At 39.2% G+C, this 22,653-nt stretch overlaps 1 protein-coding gene and 1 long non-coding RNA gene across 4 annotated transcripts in view; both read left to right on the top strand.

Annotated features, from left to right (window-relative positions):
* The window catches only part of LOC139790342 (uncharacterized), a 32,979-nt gene extending 12,413 nt beyond the window's left edge, over positions 1-20,566 (top strand). The window contains exon 3 of the long non-coding RNA XR_011723461.1: positions 20,225-20,566. This is a non-coding gene — a long non-coding RNA (uncharacterized lncRNA). The remainder of the gene's footprint in view (positions 1-20,224) is intronic.
* A 1,023-nt stretch (positions 20,567-21,589) lies between these two features.
* Positions 21,590-22,653, top strand: part of AP3B1 (adaptor related protein complex 3 subunit beta 1) — a 156,648-nt gene continuing 155,584 nt past the window's right edge. For 2 of the 3 annotated variants that reach the window (XR_011723146.1, XM_071729835.1), the window contains exon 1: positions 21,590-21,844. Coding sequence is in view for 2 of the 3 variants with exons in the window: in XM_071729835.1 (XP_071585936.1) it covers positions 21,714-21,844 (131 nt within the window). In the remaining variant the exon portion in view is untranslated. The remainder of the gene's footprint in view (positions 21,845-22,653) is intronic. The other variant, XM_071729834.1, reaches the window with a different exon arrangement.

The raw sequence follows: 22,653 nt of genomic DNA, 5'->3' as shown, positions 1-22,653 counted from the left end.
ATCAAAGAAAAAAAAAAGAATATGAAATATTCATAAATTGCAATGTAAATAATGAAAGCATAAGTGATTAAAACTAATGACACTCTTTGTGCTTTACTGGAACATCCTTTTTTTGTATGACTACTGAACTAAGACAGGAGAACTACTGGAATCATGAAAGAGCACTCACACATATGAAGGACAAGTCAACTCCTTAGTATGAACCTTGAGCCATTCAGCTAAATAAGGGAAATTACAATTCAGATAATTTTTCTGTACTGTAAAAAGGAGGATGAGGCACCAAAATACTCAATACTAATGTAAACCAAAGGCATGACCCAGGAGTAAATAAACATCTTTTTTTTCAATCAGTTGTCTAAAGGTGGAAAAAACAAGTCTTTTCAGTGCCAAATCTTATTCAATTAAATGAAAAAAGAAGTCTTACCAGTAGACATTATGTAGTAGTTTTAGTACTACTATTAAGTATATGCTACTGGCTATTACTAATTAATACTTGGCACTACAAAAAGATTAGTATTTTAAGATAAGAAAAGCACTAACTAATTTAAAAGACTAACATGAAAGTATAAACTTTGAATTAAACTATTTCATAAACTCTAACATTAAACCAAAATATGTGAACACAAAACACTGTCAAAACATCTTTAAACATGAGTGGTCTTCTTGTTGGGTAGAAGATGCTACACTATTGTAATGTACTTTGAGAACAAAGGAAGCAGAACAGATGAGCACATTACTGTAAAATTGTCTGGATCGAATTACATTTCAAGAACAAAATTAATATACAATTTTATTACATATTAAAATATAAAAATTATTAAATGTAAATAATTTCAGTTTTCCCATTACACCTGATCTAAACAAAAAAGATCTCCACAAGGAATCTCAACATTATTAGGAAAGCAAAGTCAGCATCCCTTTATGAAATGCAAGGAGTCTATTTTTGTATTTTATTCTCATGTTAGTGCAGAAAAACTTCTGACAATAATGGAATTTGTGAGGCTGCCTTCCTGTCTTGGTCTTTTGATATCATGGATATAAAAGTAGAAAAGTGTTTCAATTTTATGTTACCATCAAAGAATCGCAGAAATGTGGGTACAGGTGTTAATCTTCTATTGGGGACTGGTAGTGAAAGCCTTTGGAATCATTAGATTATATTGCTGGTATTCTTTGTGAACTAAAATTTTGAAGGTAAAGATAAATGTGCAAGAGTTTATTAGAGGAATTTTCCCTCCCCTAAATTTCTTCACTCCATGTTTTTAAGACCGTAGGTGGATTAGCTATTCTTTTGATATGTGTTTGGTAATCAAGATCTGTACTAATGTGGTCTACTATTTATATTGGTATTTAACTACTTTGATTGAGAACAAAAGCTTGACTTATAAACAATCACATTTAAATAACAATAACAGAAGGGTTTAAATATCTGCCCTAAATTTATATGTTTCAGGTTACACTTCTATTGTATTTGAAAGCTTTTCTGTTACAACCATGAGAGACTGAAAATTTGAGGTTGATTATTCCCTCCCATTTCAACTAGGTTATTTTAGTTCACATCAAATCCTATTTTCTGTTGCTTCATAGCACTTCCTAACTGAATAACTAAATAATGAAAAAACAGTTCTGTATTATTTTACATTACTTATGTACTTCAAACAACAAAAACACAAATCAGGTGACGGCAAACATGAAGTGACAAATGAAGCAATGAACAATAGATTATCCAATAGTAATTACAATAAATGACTGAACTGAAAATTACTAAAATAAGTATCTCATCATTCATTTTGACTTGCTTGTCTTGTTTAGATGGAGATGTCTCAAAGCTTTGCTGTAATTTAGCTTTAATAACATCTCTATTAAGTAGATGCCTGTTGAACAGACAAGCATTACTTAAATAATGACACTTCAGTAGTGAATTAACTTTCTCCTGTGCAATTAAGTAGCTGTCTATCACATTCATGAACTTACTAAATTGTCTTTCAGCATCTTCATTATTACATATTAGCCACCCACATTAATTGCTCAGGCAGACCATACAGTGACTCCTCTCCAGAACAAGGGCTGGGGCATTTACATGCAGCAGATGATGATACTGTGGAGGATGGAGATGGTATTGGTAACTAATAAAAAATACCAGAATAAATAAATTTTAGTGCTATGAAGAACAAATATTTTTACTTGACAGGTGCCGTAATAAACTGTTAGGTTATTATAATAGTAATTTTCATATACAACTGCTTTACAGACCTTGCATCTAAGACTACAAGCTCTATATTTGGCTTCAGATTTAAGTTAGCTTCAGATTAATTTTATTTTACAGTGCTTGTTTTAGGGTGGAGAACAGAGAGAACAGGACTAAATGGGTATGATGTTTTTTTTCAAATTCTTCAATGTCACATATATTAAATATGTTTGTTAAAACCTAAAAATTCCAGAATCACAGTTGCTAAATATCAGGCATAGTTCATTGATGTATGTTTCCCATGTAACATGGGCCATAAGGTTTTATATGGTTATTCCAGGCATGAGCAAACAAGTGGAGTCTGCTGAAGGAAATAAACATTTCATTCTCATTTGTCATCCAATGACTAGCCATTTTAACTTTCATGGGTAAGTAGCTTGTTTGCTATTTTTATGGCTTTAATTTTAAATCATCACTATTGTGCTTATCTTGGATTACTTCATTTTTTGTTAACTTTCACTTCACCCTATGAGATGCAAGGGGTGCATCCTAATGAAGTCATCTTTCATCTTTCTTTTAATAAACCATCAAATTGAACTGAAAAAGCTGCAAGCTTCTGTAAGGCTTTCTTTTTTTCAAGTTGTAAAATGTATTTTTTACTATCTTTCATACCCTTTCTTGTTAATCAATATTCTTTTTTATGGTAGGAGAAATATAACTATTACTACTTCTTTTAATTACTTTATTGGAATGTAGTGTAAGATTCCACAGAACTTAACATTTTCATATGATTTACATAACACACTATTTGCCTCTCTGTTCTCTGTTTTCATTTGGTCATGAGACTAGAATACTTTACATTAAATTTAACTTCCTGAAGTCTGCAATGACTTGCATATTCCAACAGGTCTTCAGACAGATGATCAAATATATGCTATGAGCAGGAACTTTCCTTACAGCTCCAAAACTTGGCCCTGTTTTTAATTTTTTTCTCAGATGGGATCAATTTAACTAAATCATCTTGTCTTTTACACTGTATCTCTCTGCATCTGATCTACTCCTTGAAAACCCTGTTTATAGCTAATGACAGGAGAGAAAAGAAAGAGGGTGCGATAAATCTATCCAAGCAGAGATGTCTACTTTAGAATGATTTTCTTTGGTCTTCAGTAATAAATGCTATTCCTTGTGGTTATGTTCCATCTTAAGGGTCATTGATACCTTTGCTTTCTCTGCCATTCTTCCTGATGAGAAATAATTGGTGATGATTGCTAGGCATTTTCTAGAACAGTTTACAAATCTTCTAGGGTAGGAATGGAAGTCTGCAAATCTGCCTTACTTTTAATAATATCTCTCTACAGTTTCTATGTTCTTTTGATGGTACTGAGGTCAGTTCCATAACCACTAAAACCAAAATTACTGCTGTCTGAGAAATAACTTTTCTTTTTAATATTGTTTTATTTGGTAACTGTCTGATTATCTGCAAAACTGAAAGTGTCATAATTTAAGACACACTTCTGTACATTAAACATCTTTCTGGAGAGTGTATTCAAATTATGTAGTGTATTTACAGAAGTTCTTCCAGGCTGAGCAAAGAAATCAATTTGTTCTGTCCCTTGCTACTCAAATACAAATATTATGGTCATACAGTCTAACCAGTGAAAGCATTAATGCATTTTTAATTTCTGAATTATATAGTGCCTACTGTTTTTCATGATTTGCAATAGGGAGTTACTCAGCTAGAGTGGCAGAATTAGAAATATTCTCCTTACTAAATAGAAATACATGTTTCCAAAGCTAGCATTTAGTCATAAAGAAATCAGTTATTGTTACTACATGAATTTACATGAAGAAAATTATTATGGTATCTCTGGCAATTCTAGGATAAATTTAAACAATAAACCATATGCCACATAATCTATACAATAGAATTATTCAGTTAAGTAAGGAGAGAAAAGTATGCTCCTATTTCTCCTTCTGGGCAATAGACTAAATAGAATCCTGCCACTTAGTGTATAACAGTGTAAAATCTTGGACAATAGGATTATCTTTCACTTTTTCTTTCTAACTAGGACAGAATTACACCTCCGCAGAATTTGGCAAAAGTGAATTGCAGTGAATTGCAGGCTACCCTGGATGAGCAGAATGAACTTTACCCTCCAAGAAACACATTCAACAATTTTAGATTAGTGTAAATCAAATGATAGGATGGAAGAGACAGGCAAATTTAAGTAGGCGTCACAGGGGCCACTTAAGTTCTTGCAAAATACAAGCAGCCCCTTGTATTTCTCGTTTTGCGACAGCAAAGAAAGCAACGTTCATTTCAGTCATATATTTTGGCATTAAAATTAATAAATAAAAATAAATCTAAAAAAATAAATAAAACTTTTGAATTATTTTTACTCTACCATAAAAAGCTGGCAAAATAGTTTAGCTAGCATATTCCACACTTCCATAATCATGTTTCTGGGATATTCTTAATTGGTGCTATTAACTTAGACATTTCTTTTCATTCCAGGTTTATTAGTTCTAACCTCAATTTAGTTACTGTTTGAATATAAAAAAGAGCTGTCAAATAATCTAGAAGAAATTTCTGCAAATTTAGGTCTGCACAGAATCACCCCAGTTGGAGCTGTTGACCAAAAATCTTCACAAGCCCCAGTCTCACAACAGTTTTATCCTACCTGTGAAATTCTTTTATTGACATTTTTGCCACCTCCAAATATCCATCAAATTTCCTCAAATGAAAGCTGCAGTTTAATTAGTCCTGTCCAGTCCTATATAAAAGCCTTGTGCTCTTCCCAGCTGGATGTGGTAAAAAAAAAAAAAAACCAGGAAATTTTTGAGCCCTCTGCCTCTCAGTGAGTAGACTATCCCATTACATCTTCTCCCCTTGGAAACTGTAAAGGAAAGTACAACATTCAAATAAAGATTTATATATCAAGATGTATTTATGAGTTACAAAACGTTACTTATTTCATGCTGTCTACATAAGTTTCTTGAAGAAAACTGGAAAAACTATGGTAAATTCCAGTCCTATATGTGTGCCTAATAATATATATGCATAGGGAACACATGTTTCCAAAGTACAGCAGATAAAGATAGATTAGTAGAGGCTAATGGTGAATTATATGATTTCCAGTTAAAATACATAGAACTTTAACAAGAATAATCAAAGACTGTCAAATTAATGACCTGTCAATACAGTGAAGATATCCTTTCAAAGTGTGTCTTTCTCCTAAATTAACTCATTCTACAGATGTCTAAATCATGTGTATGGTACTATGGGCATAGTTGTACAACTTGGCTGTTGAACAGTGATTAGGATACTGATAAGAATCACTCCGGAGGGAGTTCAAGATCTTAAGTGGAGGCAACGATGAAAACAAAACAAACAAAAAAATATTTACAGCTCAGTTTAATGAAACTAATGAGTAGGTAGCAGGCCATGCCAAATCTCCATCATAAAAATACTGTCTGAGGCCATATAAGTAATTATGTTAATTAAACATCTGAGTCTACATGGTGCTCAAATAGCAATACATATGAGGAACTACTGTTTCATAAAGTTTTCACAGCTGTCTATGTACTCACTGGAGAGCTGCTGTTAGAAGTGCTCTACTGTTGAATTTTCACTCCTAGTGACTTAGGAGTAGATCTTCACTTAATTAGATTAAATTTATGAAAAATATAAAGATTATAGCTCAAAAGTAAGTTTGTAAGACACTTACTTTTTACTAATAGTTTGAATTATTTTTCAAGGTTAGTGCTTTTTTGTAATATTTTTTCAATGTCCAATATCTCAACTAAGTTCTGCTATGTTTAGCTTCTTTCCATAGCTGGCTATCTTAAAATATTAAAAGCCATGGCATACATAGCATTGACTATCACACACTTTTTTAATGTTAGCACATGTTGAATTTGAAGAAAAAAAATCACAATTAATCATCCTATTTTTTCCCCAATTGTCCTCCAAGCTTTGTTTACCTTCTTGTACATTTTGGGTACCAAAGCAGGTAACCCAATCCAGTTCAGAATTCATAACTCACCTGGTTTTGTAACTTCATCATGCTGCTGCTTCCTAGTGCAGCTCATTATTTTTGGAATTCATCACATAAGTATATTGTGACTATTAGCTTCACAAAAGTTAGTCAGACATTATAGTCAAACTTATGTATCCATAAGCTGGTCTATATACTCATAAGCTCTGCTTTATGTACTACTCTATGTGCTACTGTATTATGGCATAAGAGTCAGCCTTCCATTAGGCTACTCTTGCTCTATGAAGTAAAGAACTGGGATGGCAGCTGTGCTCTGAACCTTGTTACTAAAAACATGTCAAGTGGGTCAGTCAGGATACAAAGCCAAAAAAAGGAACCACTGGTAGCTGATCTGCACTCACAGAAGCAGCCTGTGACCTGAAATACTTAATCACTGCAGCAGCACAGACCTGCTGCTTCTGGCTTCTTGCTGCCTGGGTGACAGGGCAGGGCACCTCTGCATACAATAGACATTCATTTTGGGCTGATAACAAAGACAAGACATTTGAAGTTGAATTCCACTCCTGCAGGCTGGACTGGTTTTGCTTAGCCTGAAACTCTGTTGACAGAAGTTTCTAGAAACCCCCGCAAACCAATCAGTATAGTCATTTACTGTGCAAGGCTGTCTCATTTATTTCTTTCTGCTTAAATTCCTGAATTATTAACATCACATTATTGGAATCTATTGGGGTTGCTCAACTTAAGAGTTTCTTAAGAAAGAAGTGAATTGGGAAGTACAAAATTGCATTAGCTGGGACTTTCTGCAGGTACTGTTCCACAACTGCTTTAATATTTATGAGAAAATGTGACTCTTTTACATGGAAAACACTATATTTCTGTGAAGAAAGTTATTAAATTAACATAACCTGAATACCTGGTTTTATAATGTACACAGGGAAATTTTTTGAGTAAAAAACCATTGATGCTGTCTTTCTTATGTAGAATTTGCACTTTTATTACATGCTGCCTTCATTCTTTTACTGATGTAAAATAGTTGGATAAAACTGCAGAAATTTCTGAGATTATTATCAAATACACTTCTTCGATTCAACTTTTCTTCAGTTTAAATTGTAACAACCTGAACACTTGTTGTTATACAGTGAATGGCTGAAAGACAACAAATAGTACGAAGACCATCAGAAGGCTTATTTTATTTTGTTTGGCACTTTGCAGTGTTCAGGACTGTCACAGGTGGCAGAGATTATATGTCTACTGCATCAAAAGTGAGCAAAATTAAACTGATAAAATTCAGTACAAAGAAATCTGGAGAAAATGCATATGGTGGAGACAAGAATTGCTCAGTTTTCACAGTAGAAGGCTCCACCACAGGAAGGTTAGGATTGTCACATATATGAAACAGAAAAAGAAATAATCTATAGAATTTAATAAAATTAATGGTAAGTAATTATTTAAAATTTCAGGCTCCTTTGAAGTAAATGTTATTATCCATACAATAATTTTCATACTGGTAACACAACTGTCAGAAAATCATGATTTGAAAAACACAAAAGTTTGTAATTCACTGAAGTTCCCGCTTTCCAGGCCTAGGTTGGAAGCCACCTTGGAGATCATCTACTCCAACCTCCCTGCCATAGGCAGGGGCTCCTCTAAACTGGACAAGGTTGCTCAAGGCCTCATCCAGCCTGGCCTTGAACACCTCCAGGGAGAGGGCATCCACAATTTCTCTGGGAAATCTGTTCCCGAGTCTCACCACCCCCATACTAAAGAACTTTGTCCTGAGATTCAGTCTAAATCTCTTCTCTTGCAGTTTAAACCAATTTCCCCTTGTTCTATCATTGGCCACTGTGATGTAAAGTCTCTCTCCAGCCTTCCTGTACGTTCCCTTAAGGTAACCTTACACAGCTATAAGTAAGGCAGCTAGAAGGTCCCCCTAGAGCCTTCTCTTCTTCAGGCTGTACAGTCCCAGCTCCCTCAGCCTCCCCTTGTAGCAGAGGTGCTCCAGCTCCTGGATCATCTTTGTGCCTCTCCTCTGAATTTGTTCCAACAGATCTATGTCCTTCTTACGGGGTGACACCAGAACTGGAGGTAGTAGTTGAGGTGGGGTCTCAAAAGTGCAAAGAATCATTACTCCTGATCTCCTGGCCATGCTCCTCTTGATGCATCCTAGGATATGGTTGGCCTCCTGAGCTGCATGAGTGCACTGCCAGTTCATTTTGAGCTTCTCTTCAATCAGCACCCCTAAGCACTTCTCTCCAATCAGCACCCCTAAGCACTTCTCTGTAGGCAGCAAGTGCCCGGACAGTGCCCCCCCCGCCTGTGCCCAGCTGGGGCTAGCCCAGGCACGCATGCCCGGGTTCGGTAGGTGTGGTTTTCCGGGAAGAATTCCAGAACCGGACGGAAAAAGTTAGCTCCTGATACTATCCGAGCCAGCACTAGCTCGACTGACTCCCACGGCGAGACTCATCCCACGCAACATCTGGTGGAGAATGCGAGCACTAATTTCGGTCTAAACCGTCTCCCCGAGCGTTTCGTCCGAAAGTGACCCTTCTCTACAGACCGTCCGATACCCCGAAAAATTCGGGTAAGAGAAACTTTTTCTTCTCTTCAACACCGTTATCAGTAAAACCGATGATGGAATCCTATGTAAGCAAACCTACCGGCACCGCCGTTGCCGATCAGATTACAACCCAGGCGGAAATGCAGGAAAACCTCCGCTACCCGAGTCCCGAAACGGCCTGGGACCTGTGGGGGGAGACGTACAACGTGCTGGCAAGTTTCCACTATAAGGAGGCCAACAGCGACATTGTTGGTGCGGACAACACCTGGCGAACCGTTTGCAATCTATTAGCTTGCTTGAAAGCCGAAGTAGAAGTGGCAATGGCCACCGCCGCGGCCCCATTACGAAAAACCGAGGTATTTCCCCTGAAGGAAATGCCCACAGTAACCCCCTCGGCACCCCCCTTCGAAGGGGAGGAGCCCGGGAGGGCGCCGAGTGCAGCCCCGCCGGCGCCGCCCTCCGAGGGGGGGGAGCCCGGGACAGCGCCGAGCGCAACTCCGTCGGCACCACCCCTGGAGGAAGTCGAAACACCGGAAAATGATGGGGCGGAAACCGCGGCTGGCGGCACCCCCGGCTGCTGCGGAGAGCAACCCCCGATGCCGCCCCCGGCCCCACGGAAGGCTGCGAAGATAAAAGCAGCCCCTAAACTAAAGTGGCTGTACGAGGGAATCCTTAACCCCAAGCTCTTTATGTTTCTACTCCTGCTCCTTGTCTCTGGTCCTCCTGCCATACACTGCTGGGAAAAGCCCAGCTCCATCATCCTGTTGATCACCTCCAGGAGCCTGCAGGCTTCGCAGATGATGCCTTTAACCCTCAGCTTCTGCGGCTTCGTCGTCTTCACCAACCTCTCCCTGCAGACCAGTACCACCGGCTCTGAACAACGAGGCACCACGCAGCTAAGATCTTCGCGTATTTGTCATCTTTTCCCCCATAAAAAAAAAAAAAAAAAAAAAAAAAAAAAAAAAAAAAAAAAAAAAAAAGGGGGAAATGTAGGCAGCAAGTGCCCGGACAGTGCCCCCCCCGCCTGTGCCCAGCTGGGGCTAGCCCAGGCTCGCATGCCCGGGTTCGGTAGGTGTGGTTTTCCGGGAAGAATTCCAGAACCGGACGGAAAAAGTTAGCTCCTGATACTATCCGAGCCAGCACTAGCTCGACTGACTCCCACGGCGAGACTCATCCCACGCAACACTTCTCTCCAGGGCTACTCTCAACCCACTCTGTACCCAGCTGGTAATTGTGCTTGGGGTTGGTCCGACCCAGATGCAGGACCTTGTGCTTGGACTTGAATCTCATGCAGTTGATACTGTCCTGTTTCTCATGCTAAGCCTGATAAGGTCCCTCTGGATGGCATCCCCTCCCTCAAGTGAATTCATCACAACACACAGCTTGGTGTCATTGGAAAACTTACTGAGGTTGCACTCATTTCCATTGTCCATGTCTCTGACAAACATGTTAAACAGCACTGGACCCAGACCAGACCCCTGAGGAACTCCACTTGGCACCAGTCTTCAGCCAGACATTGAGCTGTTGATCACAACTCTTTGAGTGCAGCCTTGTAATCAGCTCCTTACCCACAAGTTGTCCATCCATTAAATCCATGTCTCTCCATCTTATGGACTCCATCCATTAAATCCATGTCTCTCCATCTTATGGACAAGGGTGTCATGTGGGACAGTGTCAAATCCTTGGACAAGTTCAGACAGATGTTGTCAGTTGCTCTTCCTGTACCTACCAGAGCTGTACCTGTCACAGATACCTCCTTATTCATCAGACATGATTTGCCACTAGTGAAGCCATGTTGGCTGTTACTGAGCTACTGATCACCTCATTGTTTTTCATATGCCTTAGTATAGATGTCAGGAGGAGCTGCTCCATGATTTTACCTAGATCAGAGGTGAGACTCAGTGTTCTGTAGCTCCCTGTGTTTTCTCTTCTCCCTTTTTTAAAAAAATAGGGGTTATGTTTCTCCTTTTCCAATCTGTGAACTTCTCCATGCTGTCACAACTTCTCAGATAAAATGGCTTGTGACCTAGAAACTTCAGCCACCAGTTCCTTCAGGACCCATGGATGTATCTCATCAGGTCCCATGGATATGTGCCCTTTCAGGCTCTCTAGTTATTCCTGGACCTGATCTTCACTTACTCTGGATGGTTCTTCATTTTCCATGACCCAGCTGCTTTTTCTGTTTTCTATTTTTCAAATATTTTGGGGGATTCAAGCACTTCTTCCCTATGACTTCATATTTTAAAAAAGAAGAATTAGCCACATAACATGAAGATAATGCTGTTTAAAACTTAATAATCTTAAACAGTACAACTGCTCTTGACTTTTAGTTGTGACGTGCTTATCTTGCAGAAAGCAACAAATAACTCACAAAGCAGCCCCAACCCATGTAGAAAATCATTAGATCCAATGCCAAGAACATGCCAGTAAGTAGGTACTCTCCATCTCCCACAAAATCTGTTTCATTATGTCTATTCTGGTCTTACAGGTGCATGTAAGTGCATATAATAATATTTTTCCCAGGCAACAAAATATTAATAAGACACTACATCCCCTCTGAAGTCCTGAGATTCCCTATGCAAATAAAAACAACACATGCTAGTTCATTACATATGCAATCAATTAATGGCTTCCCCTTCTCCACATTACACCTTTACAATTAATCTCACTTTATGTAAATATAGTCCTACAGAGACATAGTCATAAAAGTAGATATATAGACATAGACATAGACAAGGAAACAGTTCCTCATCATTGCTTATCTTGAGGTCTTACTGGGAGCTGCTTAGTAGAGTATTTCCTGAAATTTTCATGTGAAAACATCTACCTCTTGTGCCCGAAGTTGGAACTGCCACAGACAATGTTAATTTCCATTAAATGATGTAGACTAAAACTGAATTTACATTATTTCCCTTCAGCACTGATTCAGTTAATAATTGTTACACTGTAAAAAGACTGTAGATCTATGGGAAGTCTGTTTCTGTCTATGGACTTACAAATCAGGGTGCAGCCAGGGCCTGGAGCTCACGGGGGACAAGGCCAGGCAAGGAAATCAGTCCCTGTAAAAGAAGTTTCAAAAGTAATAATTTCTAAGGCAACTTAGTTAAATTCGATGCAAAAACTTAATGTTATTTCAAAAAATATTGAAGTAGCTTCAAGTGCAACATAGAGAAGTGTGTGATGAATATTAGTTTTTCTGCACTGCTTGGAGGTTTAGAATTTTTAATTATTTTTAAGGGTAGATATGAAAGAATCAGATTTGCTTCCTTTAACATACATGTTGTGGAGAGAGTGGAAAGATTTCCAGCAGTGTATTCCTCCAACCATTCTTCTAAAACTATTTTTTTTTCTGGTAACTTTATTTCTGACTGCCCATGTTCCACACAGCTTCATACCACTTCTTCCTCTTACTGTTGTAGAAGACATTTCCATGTACTACTTCCAGGTCACAATCTAAATTACAAGAATATAAGAAAGGCCATAGTGTGTCAGAACAAGAAATCGTCTGTTAGACTCCTCTCTCCAAAGTAGGGCAAAGTAAAAGTAGGGAAAAAAAACACAAACAAACAAACAAACAAAAAAACAAAAAACCCCACAACAACAACAAAAACCCAAAACTTTTGAGAGCTCCCCAGATTTTCTCAGTGTTTGGTATCAAATTTTCTCTGCATGTTTGTCACATGGGAAGTTGGGTGCCACACAGAGAAACTAAAAAAATAGTGTCGATGAAAGTCCAAAGTGTGGGGTTTGGCATATCCTTACATAGCCAAAATATTTGTTTCCTATGTAGTTTAAAAAAACACCATTTCAAGAAGCCTGAAAGTTAGACTCCTGAGAAGTGTAGTCTGGTGTACTCTTTTCCACTGTGTGTAGCTGGAAACATTACCACTAGAGTGTGTGACTTTAGACACTTCAATTCATTAGCAAGAGCTCGGATATAAGTAGCCTGTTTTTAAAGGGGCTAATTCTGCTTAAATTAATTTTTTCTGGAAAACAGTCTTTTTTTTTAAAAAAACAGGCACTTAAGCAACTAGATTGGTAAAATACAGAGGAGAGAGTATTAACAATGCTGTTAGCCATCAGAAGCAAGTGTGAATGGGAGCCTGAGTAAAAATAGAAAGAGGACCTCTAGAGCCCAGATTTGATGAAACGGTGGTTTTGAAACAGTGCAGAAGGAAACTGCTATTTGGTCTTTGTTTCTCTGTTTCCAGGGAAGGAACATTGTATACAAAGCTGCATCAAAGACAGCTTTTCTCAAAGCAGGATGAAGGTTATTTGGTATCAACGGTGGAAACTCTGGTCCTTTCATCTTCCTTTAATTCCCTTGACCCGATGTCTATGTGAATATTCTCTTGGGTGTGGTAGTGCTCTCCTGTGGTCAATGTTATCTTACGCTTCAGAAGCAAAGCCTAATACACAAAGCTCTAATGAGAAGAACCAGATGCAGACCACCCTGGTCATTGCGTAGGTGTGGCATTCCCTGTTGTCTGAACTGCATTCCTCATCCCACTCCCATTCTCCCACTATCCAGACTAATGTTCTAGGGTCATCTGTGCTGCATGGCCAGTTTTACAGTTTCCGAATACTCAACACTTCCTTTGTGTGTCCCTGTAGTGCTGCTCCTTTTTCACAAGGTTTTGCTTATCCTGTTAATTTCTTCTTCTAGTAAACATTAGATGAAAAGCTTTGATTATTGGACAGCAAGTCAGACCAGTAACAAGCAACTGTCTTTCCCTCATGAACAACCAGTAGAAGAGGGTGATGGAAATACAGCTGTCTTCTTTCACTAGCATTTCATGACTCAGTAGCTAGTGATAAAAAGAAGAAATGCGGGCATCAAAAACCACAGAAGGCAGAATTTTCTGATGACAATGGTGTTGAAGGTTTGCATGACATATTGGCAAGTCTTTAAACACTTTATCAAGGTTTGAAAGGAAGCACATTATGTTTAGAACCTCTGTTCTTCATAGTAACTAGTTGCTTGTCTGATGTTTGAGTAGTACTTCCATTTCCAAAAGATTTCCAATGAACTAAGAAAGCTTTTCTATTTTGAGTTTCATATTTCTTTCATAGCAAAGTGAATAACTAAAGTAGCTTGGAATCTTGAAACAAAAACTTGAACTATAGTTTCCTGTTACAGAGGAAAAAGAATTTTTCTGTATGTCGTATTGAGTGTTTTGACTAAAGCAATGACAAGTGAACTGCTTTGTGGAGCACTGAATCTAAAAACCATGCAGCACCAAAGCAGTACAGATGGTCTTCCTAGATGTAACATCTCAAGTGCATTATAAAGATAATCATAATATCCCTATAAACATTTAGCATTTTTAAAGACTGATCACAGTGGTTTGGCAAGAGTGAACACAAATTTTCTTTCACAACTTCAAAAGGCAGGAATGGCAAACAAGACCTGAGGGGATAAATAAGGCTGAAAACAAAGGATGTTTCTGTTTTTTTCAGAAATAAAACAGGAAGCCTCACTAAAATTTCAGCCTTTGTGATCAGAATTGGAAATGTAGCCTGACTTGCCTCATATGTGCAGTTCGTCACCTATAAATGCTGTGTTTCCATTTATTGGAAGAGGAAACAGAAAGGTAATTCCCATTCAATTAGACTACAAGTCTTTGATGGGAGTTGAACCATGCAATTAGATAATATAGGTGCCAATTTCTTTCAATACTCTTGTTATTGCTATTCTATTATTTCTTTCATATTGCATGGAAATTCCCAGTTACAGTGTATGGGCTGTTGGTGCTCCACAGAGCACTTCTGAGGGGCTTGTACAAACTTGGCTTCCCACTTGCACTTTCTCATTTTTCAGCTGCTGAACTGTGTTACAAGGCAGAGGGATAGCTACACATTTACACAGCATCTATAGGAATAGTGATGTGAAATCAACCATATAGGAACAGCTGCACCTTCAAAGGTCTATCCAGCCCCAAATACTTCTATTTAAGTATGGCTGGTACCATATTCTTACAGAAGAGTATTAGAACAAGGAGAGTTTGTGGTGGTACTTCTCTGTAATAAACTTGCGATTCAGGAACTTCCTGAGCCAGAGATATTATCTCTGTATTTAATAACCTTTGCTTTCATAAATTTGTCTTTTTGTTCTTTGAACTTATGAAAACTTTTGCCATCAACAATATCCTGTGGCAACTACTAAAATCCACATTTCAGTTGTGCTGTAGGAAAAAAAAATCCCTTTTTTTTTCTGATCAAAAATACACCAGTTTCATTTGATGCCCTCCAGCAGATAAGAAAATGAGTCTTGTTCTCTGTGCAGTTCATGACTTTATAGATCTCTATCATAAAACAGACAGCTCTTTATCAAACATCTCTTCTGTGCTGCAGAGTTCAATTTTTTTTTTCCTCTCTTTTTTCCCCCCCATCTCATACGTAAGTAACTCTTTATCTTGATCTCTGTGTATCATTTCAAGTTTTGTTAAATACATCATGTGATGTACTGACCAGGACTGACTACAAATATTCTGTATTTAAATGCAGCTGACATTATAAAAAAGCTGACATTTTGCATGAATTCCCATGCAAAATAGTTTTAACAGTAAGAGTTTGGAAATGTGCACTCTATTTCCTCTATTTTAGTCTTTAAAATAATAAATGATAAAACTACTTTTCTTTTCTTCACTTCACTTTTAAGGAAATGCCATCTTAGAAGTGTGAAATATGACATATTTTACAGTGATTCAGTTGTATTAAGTAATTGGAATAAGGTGCTCTATCAGTAAAAAGAAAAAATATCAGAGGCCCATCCTGATATTTTGACAAAGTTTTACATGTAAAAATATTTTTCTTTTTTTAAAATTATTAATTTTAAACTTAATACCATTACATTATCATACTTATAAATACAACTACACCTTAATAATAAATTAAATAAATGTAATTGGAAGAAATAGAGTTATACATATTATAAAAATAAATTTACTTTTAAAAGGAAAATTTTGCATAAATTATCTTTCTTTGAATTCCCTACATCTTAGGAAATAGGAAATACATCTTTTCTCACAAATAATGGTTGATTATAGGAAAAAACCTTCTGATTTAATTAACTAATTAAGTGAGCTAACTTTAGAATCACAGTTGTAGGCTGCTGAGAAACCATTATCTCATTCCAAGACAAGGCAGAGCTATTCTCCAACAACAACACAAGTTTCCATGGCCTTTGTAGTTCCAGGTTGGTAGTGGTCAGAGGTCTGACATAACTTAAAGGGAAGCCTCTGACAGAATAAAGCTGGCCTTTTTTTCCCCTTTGTTTCCTTCTCCTATGTATCCAGTGTTATTTCCAAGACAAATCTTTCGACTTCCTCCATGATCTGACAGGAAAATAATTTATTGGCCTTTTCACCCCTTTCATATGCAAGTGCACTTGAGTGTAGCAATTGCTTGTAGACCTGGTTCTCAGCCAGTTCATTATGTTCTTTCCAGAAACCATTTATAAATTATCATACAGCTTAAAAAAACTAGTAGAGTAAGAAATGTAAATGTTTCACCCTTAGGAAAATATGAGGAGTAACCATTTCTTAGCATCATGCCGTTGTTTTCTCATTTTGTTACTTCTCCAGTAATTGATTCTCTTGTATTTCTCCACCAAATCTTATTACTACTACATTCTGGTAAAGAATTTTAGCCTCTGTGATCACTGTCATCTGAAAGAAAGAGCCATCATGTTTTTCTGAGCCTTCATTTCTCATTTTTGCTAGTTCTTATTTCTAAAAAAAAAAATCTTTCTCCTTTTCTCTATTATTTAATTCCATGTTTCACATTGTATTTTATTCTTATATGATGGATCTGCTTCTGTTACAGTCGGATTAGTTTGTACCATCAAATTGTGCAAAAACACTAGAAAAGAAGTAAAATCTCCTTGGACAGGGACTTTTTTGTCACATACTCTTCTCACCCCATAGGACAGGACACATACTGAATGTTGCAGAGTAAGAAGGTGGTATGTTTGAAGTACATTGTGCTCCACCTACAGTGGAAAGTATTTGGATGATATAGTTATTTATCATCAGTAAAAACTGTCCCCATACTACTGTAATTTATACCAGGACTGATGTATAGTTGACCTCATGCCAAGGAAGTCACAACATGCTTACATTTAGGCTTCTCCCTGTTTACAGAAGAGTTTCTCAAAATTGCCTAATTTCTCTTTCTATCGTTGTATGAATTCTAATTGCTGTTTACACAGCAGTACCTGAATTTAAAGCTCAAGAACTGAATAGAGGTTCTTGTACACTATATTTGTGAACACTGACTAGAAGAAAAAAGGCACCCTCCAAGAATATCTAATCATCCTGACATTCTTTCTATGAATGCCCATCCCTTCATTTCTAACAAACAACTCACTTCCAGAAGAAGTAGGAAGCAAACACAGACATGTATTACTGGTTCTAGTTCATTTTGGAGGTAAGACATGGAGGGTATGCAGGTACACATGAAATTTAAAGGCTGAAATCCTTAGTAAGTGCAGTTTGATTTTCTTCTAAAACTCGTAAGACAGATAAACTATTTCCAACTTGCAAGGCACGTATCTCAAAGGCAGCCTAACCAAGTGGAGTTTCTAGATAATGTCTAGGAGACAGTACTATGAAGAAAAGGAGATCTTGTAAAAAACAGATGAAGCAAGTGAATGTACCTCCTTCTTAAAGCCTTTAATCTATACTTTTTTTTTTTTAAAAAAATCTTTAAATAAATGTGCTAGCTTACCAATTTTAACTGGCAAAGGAGGCTGTGACCCCATGGAGAGCCTGTGTTGGAATGGGCTTCGGGCAGGACATGTGAGCCTGTGGAGGACGCATGCTGAAGCAGGACTGCACTCTTTGGAAAGCACCTATTCTGGGTCAACTTTTGAAACACTGCAGCCTGTGGGAAGGGCTCACATTGGAGCAGTTTGTGGAGGATGGTTTGCAATGGTGGGGATTCCATGCTTGAGCAGGGAAAGAGTGTAAGGGGTCCCCATGAGGAGGAAGGAGCAGCAAAGACAACATTTAATTACCTGCCTGCAACCCCTGTTCATTATCTCCCTGTGCCACTGTGGGGAAGGGGGGAAGGAGTTTGTAAGATTTGGTTTTATTTCTCATTACCCAACTCTGATTTGTTTGGTAATAAATTGAACTGATTTCCTGGAGACAAGACTGTTTTGCCCACAATGGTGATTGGTGAGGGATCTCCCTGTCCTTATGGGAGACTGGCATGGTGGGCACCTGGTATCCAGCCAGGGCCAACTCATCACAATCGTTTATCCAAAATCTTCATAACCATTTGAAAGAATATTAATTAATGAAGCAAGAAGATACATATTGTGTAATCTTAGAATATACAGAAGAGTTGTAGGAAGAGTATTGGAGTCTCCTAGTTTCAACGGCACAAATGTGAGCATCTCCTGTGGACAATGTCGTAGCCAGCTCTACTTACATGGAGTGGCAAACAGGTGATTTTGAAGGAACACCAGTTTGTTTTTATTGCAGTCTCAGCTCTAGATTCAACTGGAGAGAGGCAGATAAAAGTTTTTCTAAGGCTCATTAGTTTTCTCAGTTGTGTAAAAATTTTCCTGAGCTACTCCAGCTACTCAGGCTGCTAAGTTCATGCCTCTGACTGAAAACCCATTATTCCAGATCAGAGAATGCATTCTTGGTGCTTACTTTTAAAGTAATTGATTACATATCAGATTCCTAAATCATTAGTGAATGAAAAAACACTCAGATTCAGTAATTTGTATTGTATCATTATTTACTTCTCTCAATGACTCTCACTAAAAAAAATTTAAAGTAAAACTTTTACAGGTTTCTGTAGGATCTACAATACCAGCACTTTTAAGTTATATCAGGAATTATCATAAGTAAAGAAAATATTAGCAAAGCATTTAATTTCTTTAAATCTGTTATACAGGGCTTGAATTCCATTCAAAAAGAGGCTTCCTTACCACTGCATGTCTTTTCCATGACAAATAGCAAATTAATATCTGAGCCACAAGAGGGCACCAAATAAGCGTATGGCAGCACAGTTCCATTGAAACACAAAATGGACATAACTGTAAAAAATATTGAAAAGTATCTCCTCTAAATGCTTCAGAAAGCTGAACAAAGTTAATATTTGTTTGAATTACAAAATTACAGCTCGTTGAGTAATATAATATAAAGCTTTTTTTCCCTTAAATGCATATGTATTTACAATACATAAGTTTTGATGAAAATGCATATTTTTAAGTACATATAAGTACATCTTCCTTTCCATGGAGCCTTGGAAGTTATTGCTCAGTATAATTAGCTTTTAAAAATTATGTCCATACATCAGGTATTATATATGTTTAGATATGTTAATGGGAGAGTAATAAACTAAGCAATATACCAGATACTGTAGAAGTATCAGTTGTTAAGATGGTATGAATCAGGGAGGTGAAATGGTTTCAGAAAGATACACGATGAATGGAAAGCTGTGAAGCAAAAGCCTTCTGTGTCCTGTATTTTAAGCCTTTACTGTTGCTTTTCTTAGGCTGCGCAAAAAATTGAAATGTAGAATACTGTAGTTAATGAAAGCAGGGGGAAATTTTAGAATTGGTAGAATTTCGTGTTTCATAATTTTGTGATTTTGACATAATTTCATACAGGTATAAAGTCAACATGCAAATGCACTATCTCTGTGTGGTGATTCTGAAGACTTAATGTAGCCAAGAAAAGGCTATTCATTGAACAACTATGGCATATTTCAAGCTAAAACTAGATAGCAAGAACTGACAACAAGAGCTCATAGCCTTCCTGATAGGACTCTTTAATGATACTTACTAAATCTTCATACAGTATTTGTTTTCTATTCTCAGCTTGAAGGCCCTTCCAAGCCTGCTTCACAGTTATTATCTGCTCCTCTTCCCATATCACAGTCCCATGATCGTCTACCTGAACAGCCTATCTGTCTGCTTTTACCCATGTTTGTACTTCCACAGATTCATCTGAAACATTCTACAAGTCTACTCTGACCTTTTTCTGTTAGTTCCTCCAAGATTACTTTTAAAGCAATACATATAATAATAAAATAGGGTTTTGTACTTCAGATATTTCTTACTGCTAACAAGACATACTTATTTTATAGACTTATACAAAGCAGTTGTAAGCTGTAAGCAAAATCATGTTTGGGACCAAAGTTCAAGTGCTCTCACTGGAAACATGACTTGAAAACCAGAGGTAATTTCTAAGGACTGCTGGTAGGAATTCTCAGATCTCACTGTAGATCATAGCAACATCTTAAACTTTTAGGAAAGAAGTGAGTGGCCCTTTTTGTCTGGTTTGGACCCTATTCTCTATCACTCTACTTTGGTTTGTGATCCTTTAAAACTGAGGATATAGGATGCCAGTTTTGTTGGTTTGATTGAGAGGTATCCACATCTTGTAATGTTACTTACTGCAAGAGTATCAGCAATTACTGTGACTGTTCATGGTAATTATAATGAGGTGTTTCCATCTACAGGGAAGCTGTGATGGCTGTGAGTGTAAACAATGGAAAGTGCTGAACAAAAATGGAAGTCTGAAGAACCAGCTGATGAAATGTTGGGAGTCAAGGAATTTTTACACTCCCGCTCCAAGCCACGACTTTCAAGAGACAGTGCTACAAAGAAAAAAAGCTGAGAGAGATCACAAAACAAAACTGAATTGTTAACATCTGTAGAAGGCAACTACTGAGGACACCTGCCCTTATAGCAGCCCTGCATTAAGGCTTGTATAGGCAACTCCTTGTGTCAAGTTTATTTGGTTGGGAATGACTCAGTTTATGTAAGAAATGTACAAATTGCTGAAGGACAAGGAAGTCAAACAGCTGCTTCAGAAAGATGACAATTCACCCCCTCTCTTCCTCCACCCCCCTTTCCTTCCCCCCCCCCCCCCTTTTTTTTTGCTCTCTGCATGATAAAAAGTATTGATTGTGAACTGTAACCTTTTGGAAATGAGTGCAGTTCTCAGGCTGGAAAGGTTTGACTCCACCAATATAAATTATGTCAGGAGATATGTGGGGCATTGTAATGAACACAGATTATTGCTCAGACACTGAGGGCAGGGGGAGTAGATGTACCTAGGAGAGTATGACTGTAGCAAGAAATTAGGAGAAACTTACCCCGAGACAGCTTTTGATTATACTTTTACATTTTATGGTCTCAAATATATAAACTACTGCAGTTGGCTTAGGGTTTTCCACTACTATGGTAATACCGTGGAGGTCAGCTTGAGGTACTGGCATTTACTGGGAAAGAAGTGAATTGGTGCTATGGATTACCAGTCAACAAACGAGAGGATCCTGCCAGCATTTCGAAGGGCTTTGCCCATGGCACGGCGGAGGAGCAGAGAGCAAAGCTCGCCTCCCAAGCAGCCGCCTCTCCGCCTCAGGGGAAGCCAGGCCCCGGGGTCCTCTCGCAGCCCGAGGGCTGACACGGGTGACGGAGCCACAGCTTTTCCCGGAGCTCCCCCGTGGGGTCGCTGAGCAGAGCTGAGCTCCGCGGTGCCCGCTCGCGTAGCCTCGCGGGGCCACCGGACGGGAGGGGAGGCAGAACGAGTGCGGGACGGGGCGGCACGGGACGGGAGGCTGAACGAGTGCAGGACGGGAGCGCTAAGGGTCCGGTGAGTGACAGTGCTGGAAGCAGCAGCCGTCCCGAGGGGGCAACTGCCCCGGGGCTGCATCAAAGCACCTCGCTCCGCCACACGGACACCCACACCGCCTGCAGCTCTGGCGGTCCCGGGCCCCTCTCGCCCACCGGCCAAAACGCAACCGGTCGCGACGAGGCCGAATCCGCCCCGGCCGCCTGGCCCCGCCTCCCGCCACGTGACCTGCCCGCCCCGCCGTGCTGGCGCGTGCCTGCCGCTTCCGGGGGGAGGGCTGGGGAGCGCCGAGCCGGCAAGTTTGGCGGAGCGGGCAGGGAGAGGCAGCGGCACCGGTACCGGCACTGGCATCGGCATCATCATCAATCATCATGTCTGGTAACGGGCTCAGCTACAGCGAGCAGGGGGGAGAGGCGGCGCCCGAGCTGGCCCAGGAGGCGGCACCCACCACAAGCCCTTCGACCCCCGCGGCCTTCGGGCTCTTCAGCAGAGACACCAAGAAGTAAGGGGGCGGGGCCGGGCCGGGACGCAGCGAGTTGGGGGCCGGGAGGCCGGGCCCATCGGTTTGGTCCCGTTTCGTCCCTCGTGGCCCGAGAGGATGCCGCTTGGGGTACCGGGGCGGGTGGGCCGTGACCGGTTACGTGGGCGCTAGGGCGGTGCCCGGCTGCCAGGAGCCTGCCCACTGGGGCGGGGCGGGGAGGCGGGGGGATGAGGCCTTGGGGCTTCTGCCGGGCAGGGACAGCGGGAGCAGTTCTTTGGTTGCTCCACTTTGCCTCCTCCTCACTCTGTGGAAAAGTTTGTTTGCTTGCCTTTAAGGTGTTCGTGGCTTGATGGGTAATCGGTTTTTTTGTTGGTTTGTTTAAGAAGCTGCATATAATTTTTTTTTTCCACTGGTTTGATGAAACTGGCCTTAGTTAAAATTTAATTTTGCCTTAAAATGTATTAATAAAAAAAAAACAAACAAAGGTGCGTGGAAGTATTTGTGAGGGTTGTACTTGAAAATGTCATTGATCGTGGCACGGTGGTCATTTTGAAGGGGGTGTTGAAACCTGTTGTGTCTTGGTTGGAAGTCAAAATGAGGAACTGAAGGAGGAGAAAAAAAGTGCACCGGTGCAGAAAACCCTCAGTTCCTTAAAGGAAAAGTGAGCTGGAGAAAAAAAAAAAAGTGCCTGATGGAAGGATCAAGATATGTGCTAAGCTGGAATGGTATCCCACAGCAAATTGGAAATCTATTCTGAGAGCAACCAATAAAAAGCACCATAAACTCAGGTCTCACGTACATTAGAAAATCAATCACTTGTTCTAAAGTTT

Source organism: Heliangelus exortis, chromosome Z (assembly GCF_036169615.1).
Source record: "Heliangelus exortis chromosome Z, bHelExo1.hap1, whole genome shotgun sequence".
In the NCBI taxonomy this organism is placed as follows: domain Eukaryota; kingdom Metazoa; phylum Chordata; class Aves; order Apodiformes; family Trochilidae; genus Heliangelus; species Heliangelus exortis.
The sequence above is the reverse complement of the archived record's forward strand: the minus strand, read 5'-3'. Positions and strand labels throughout refer to the sequence as shown.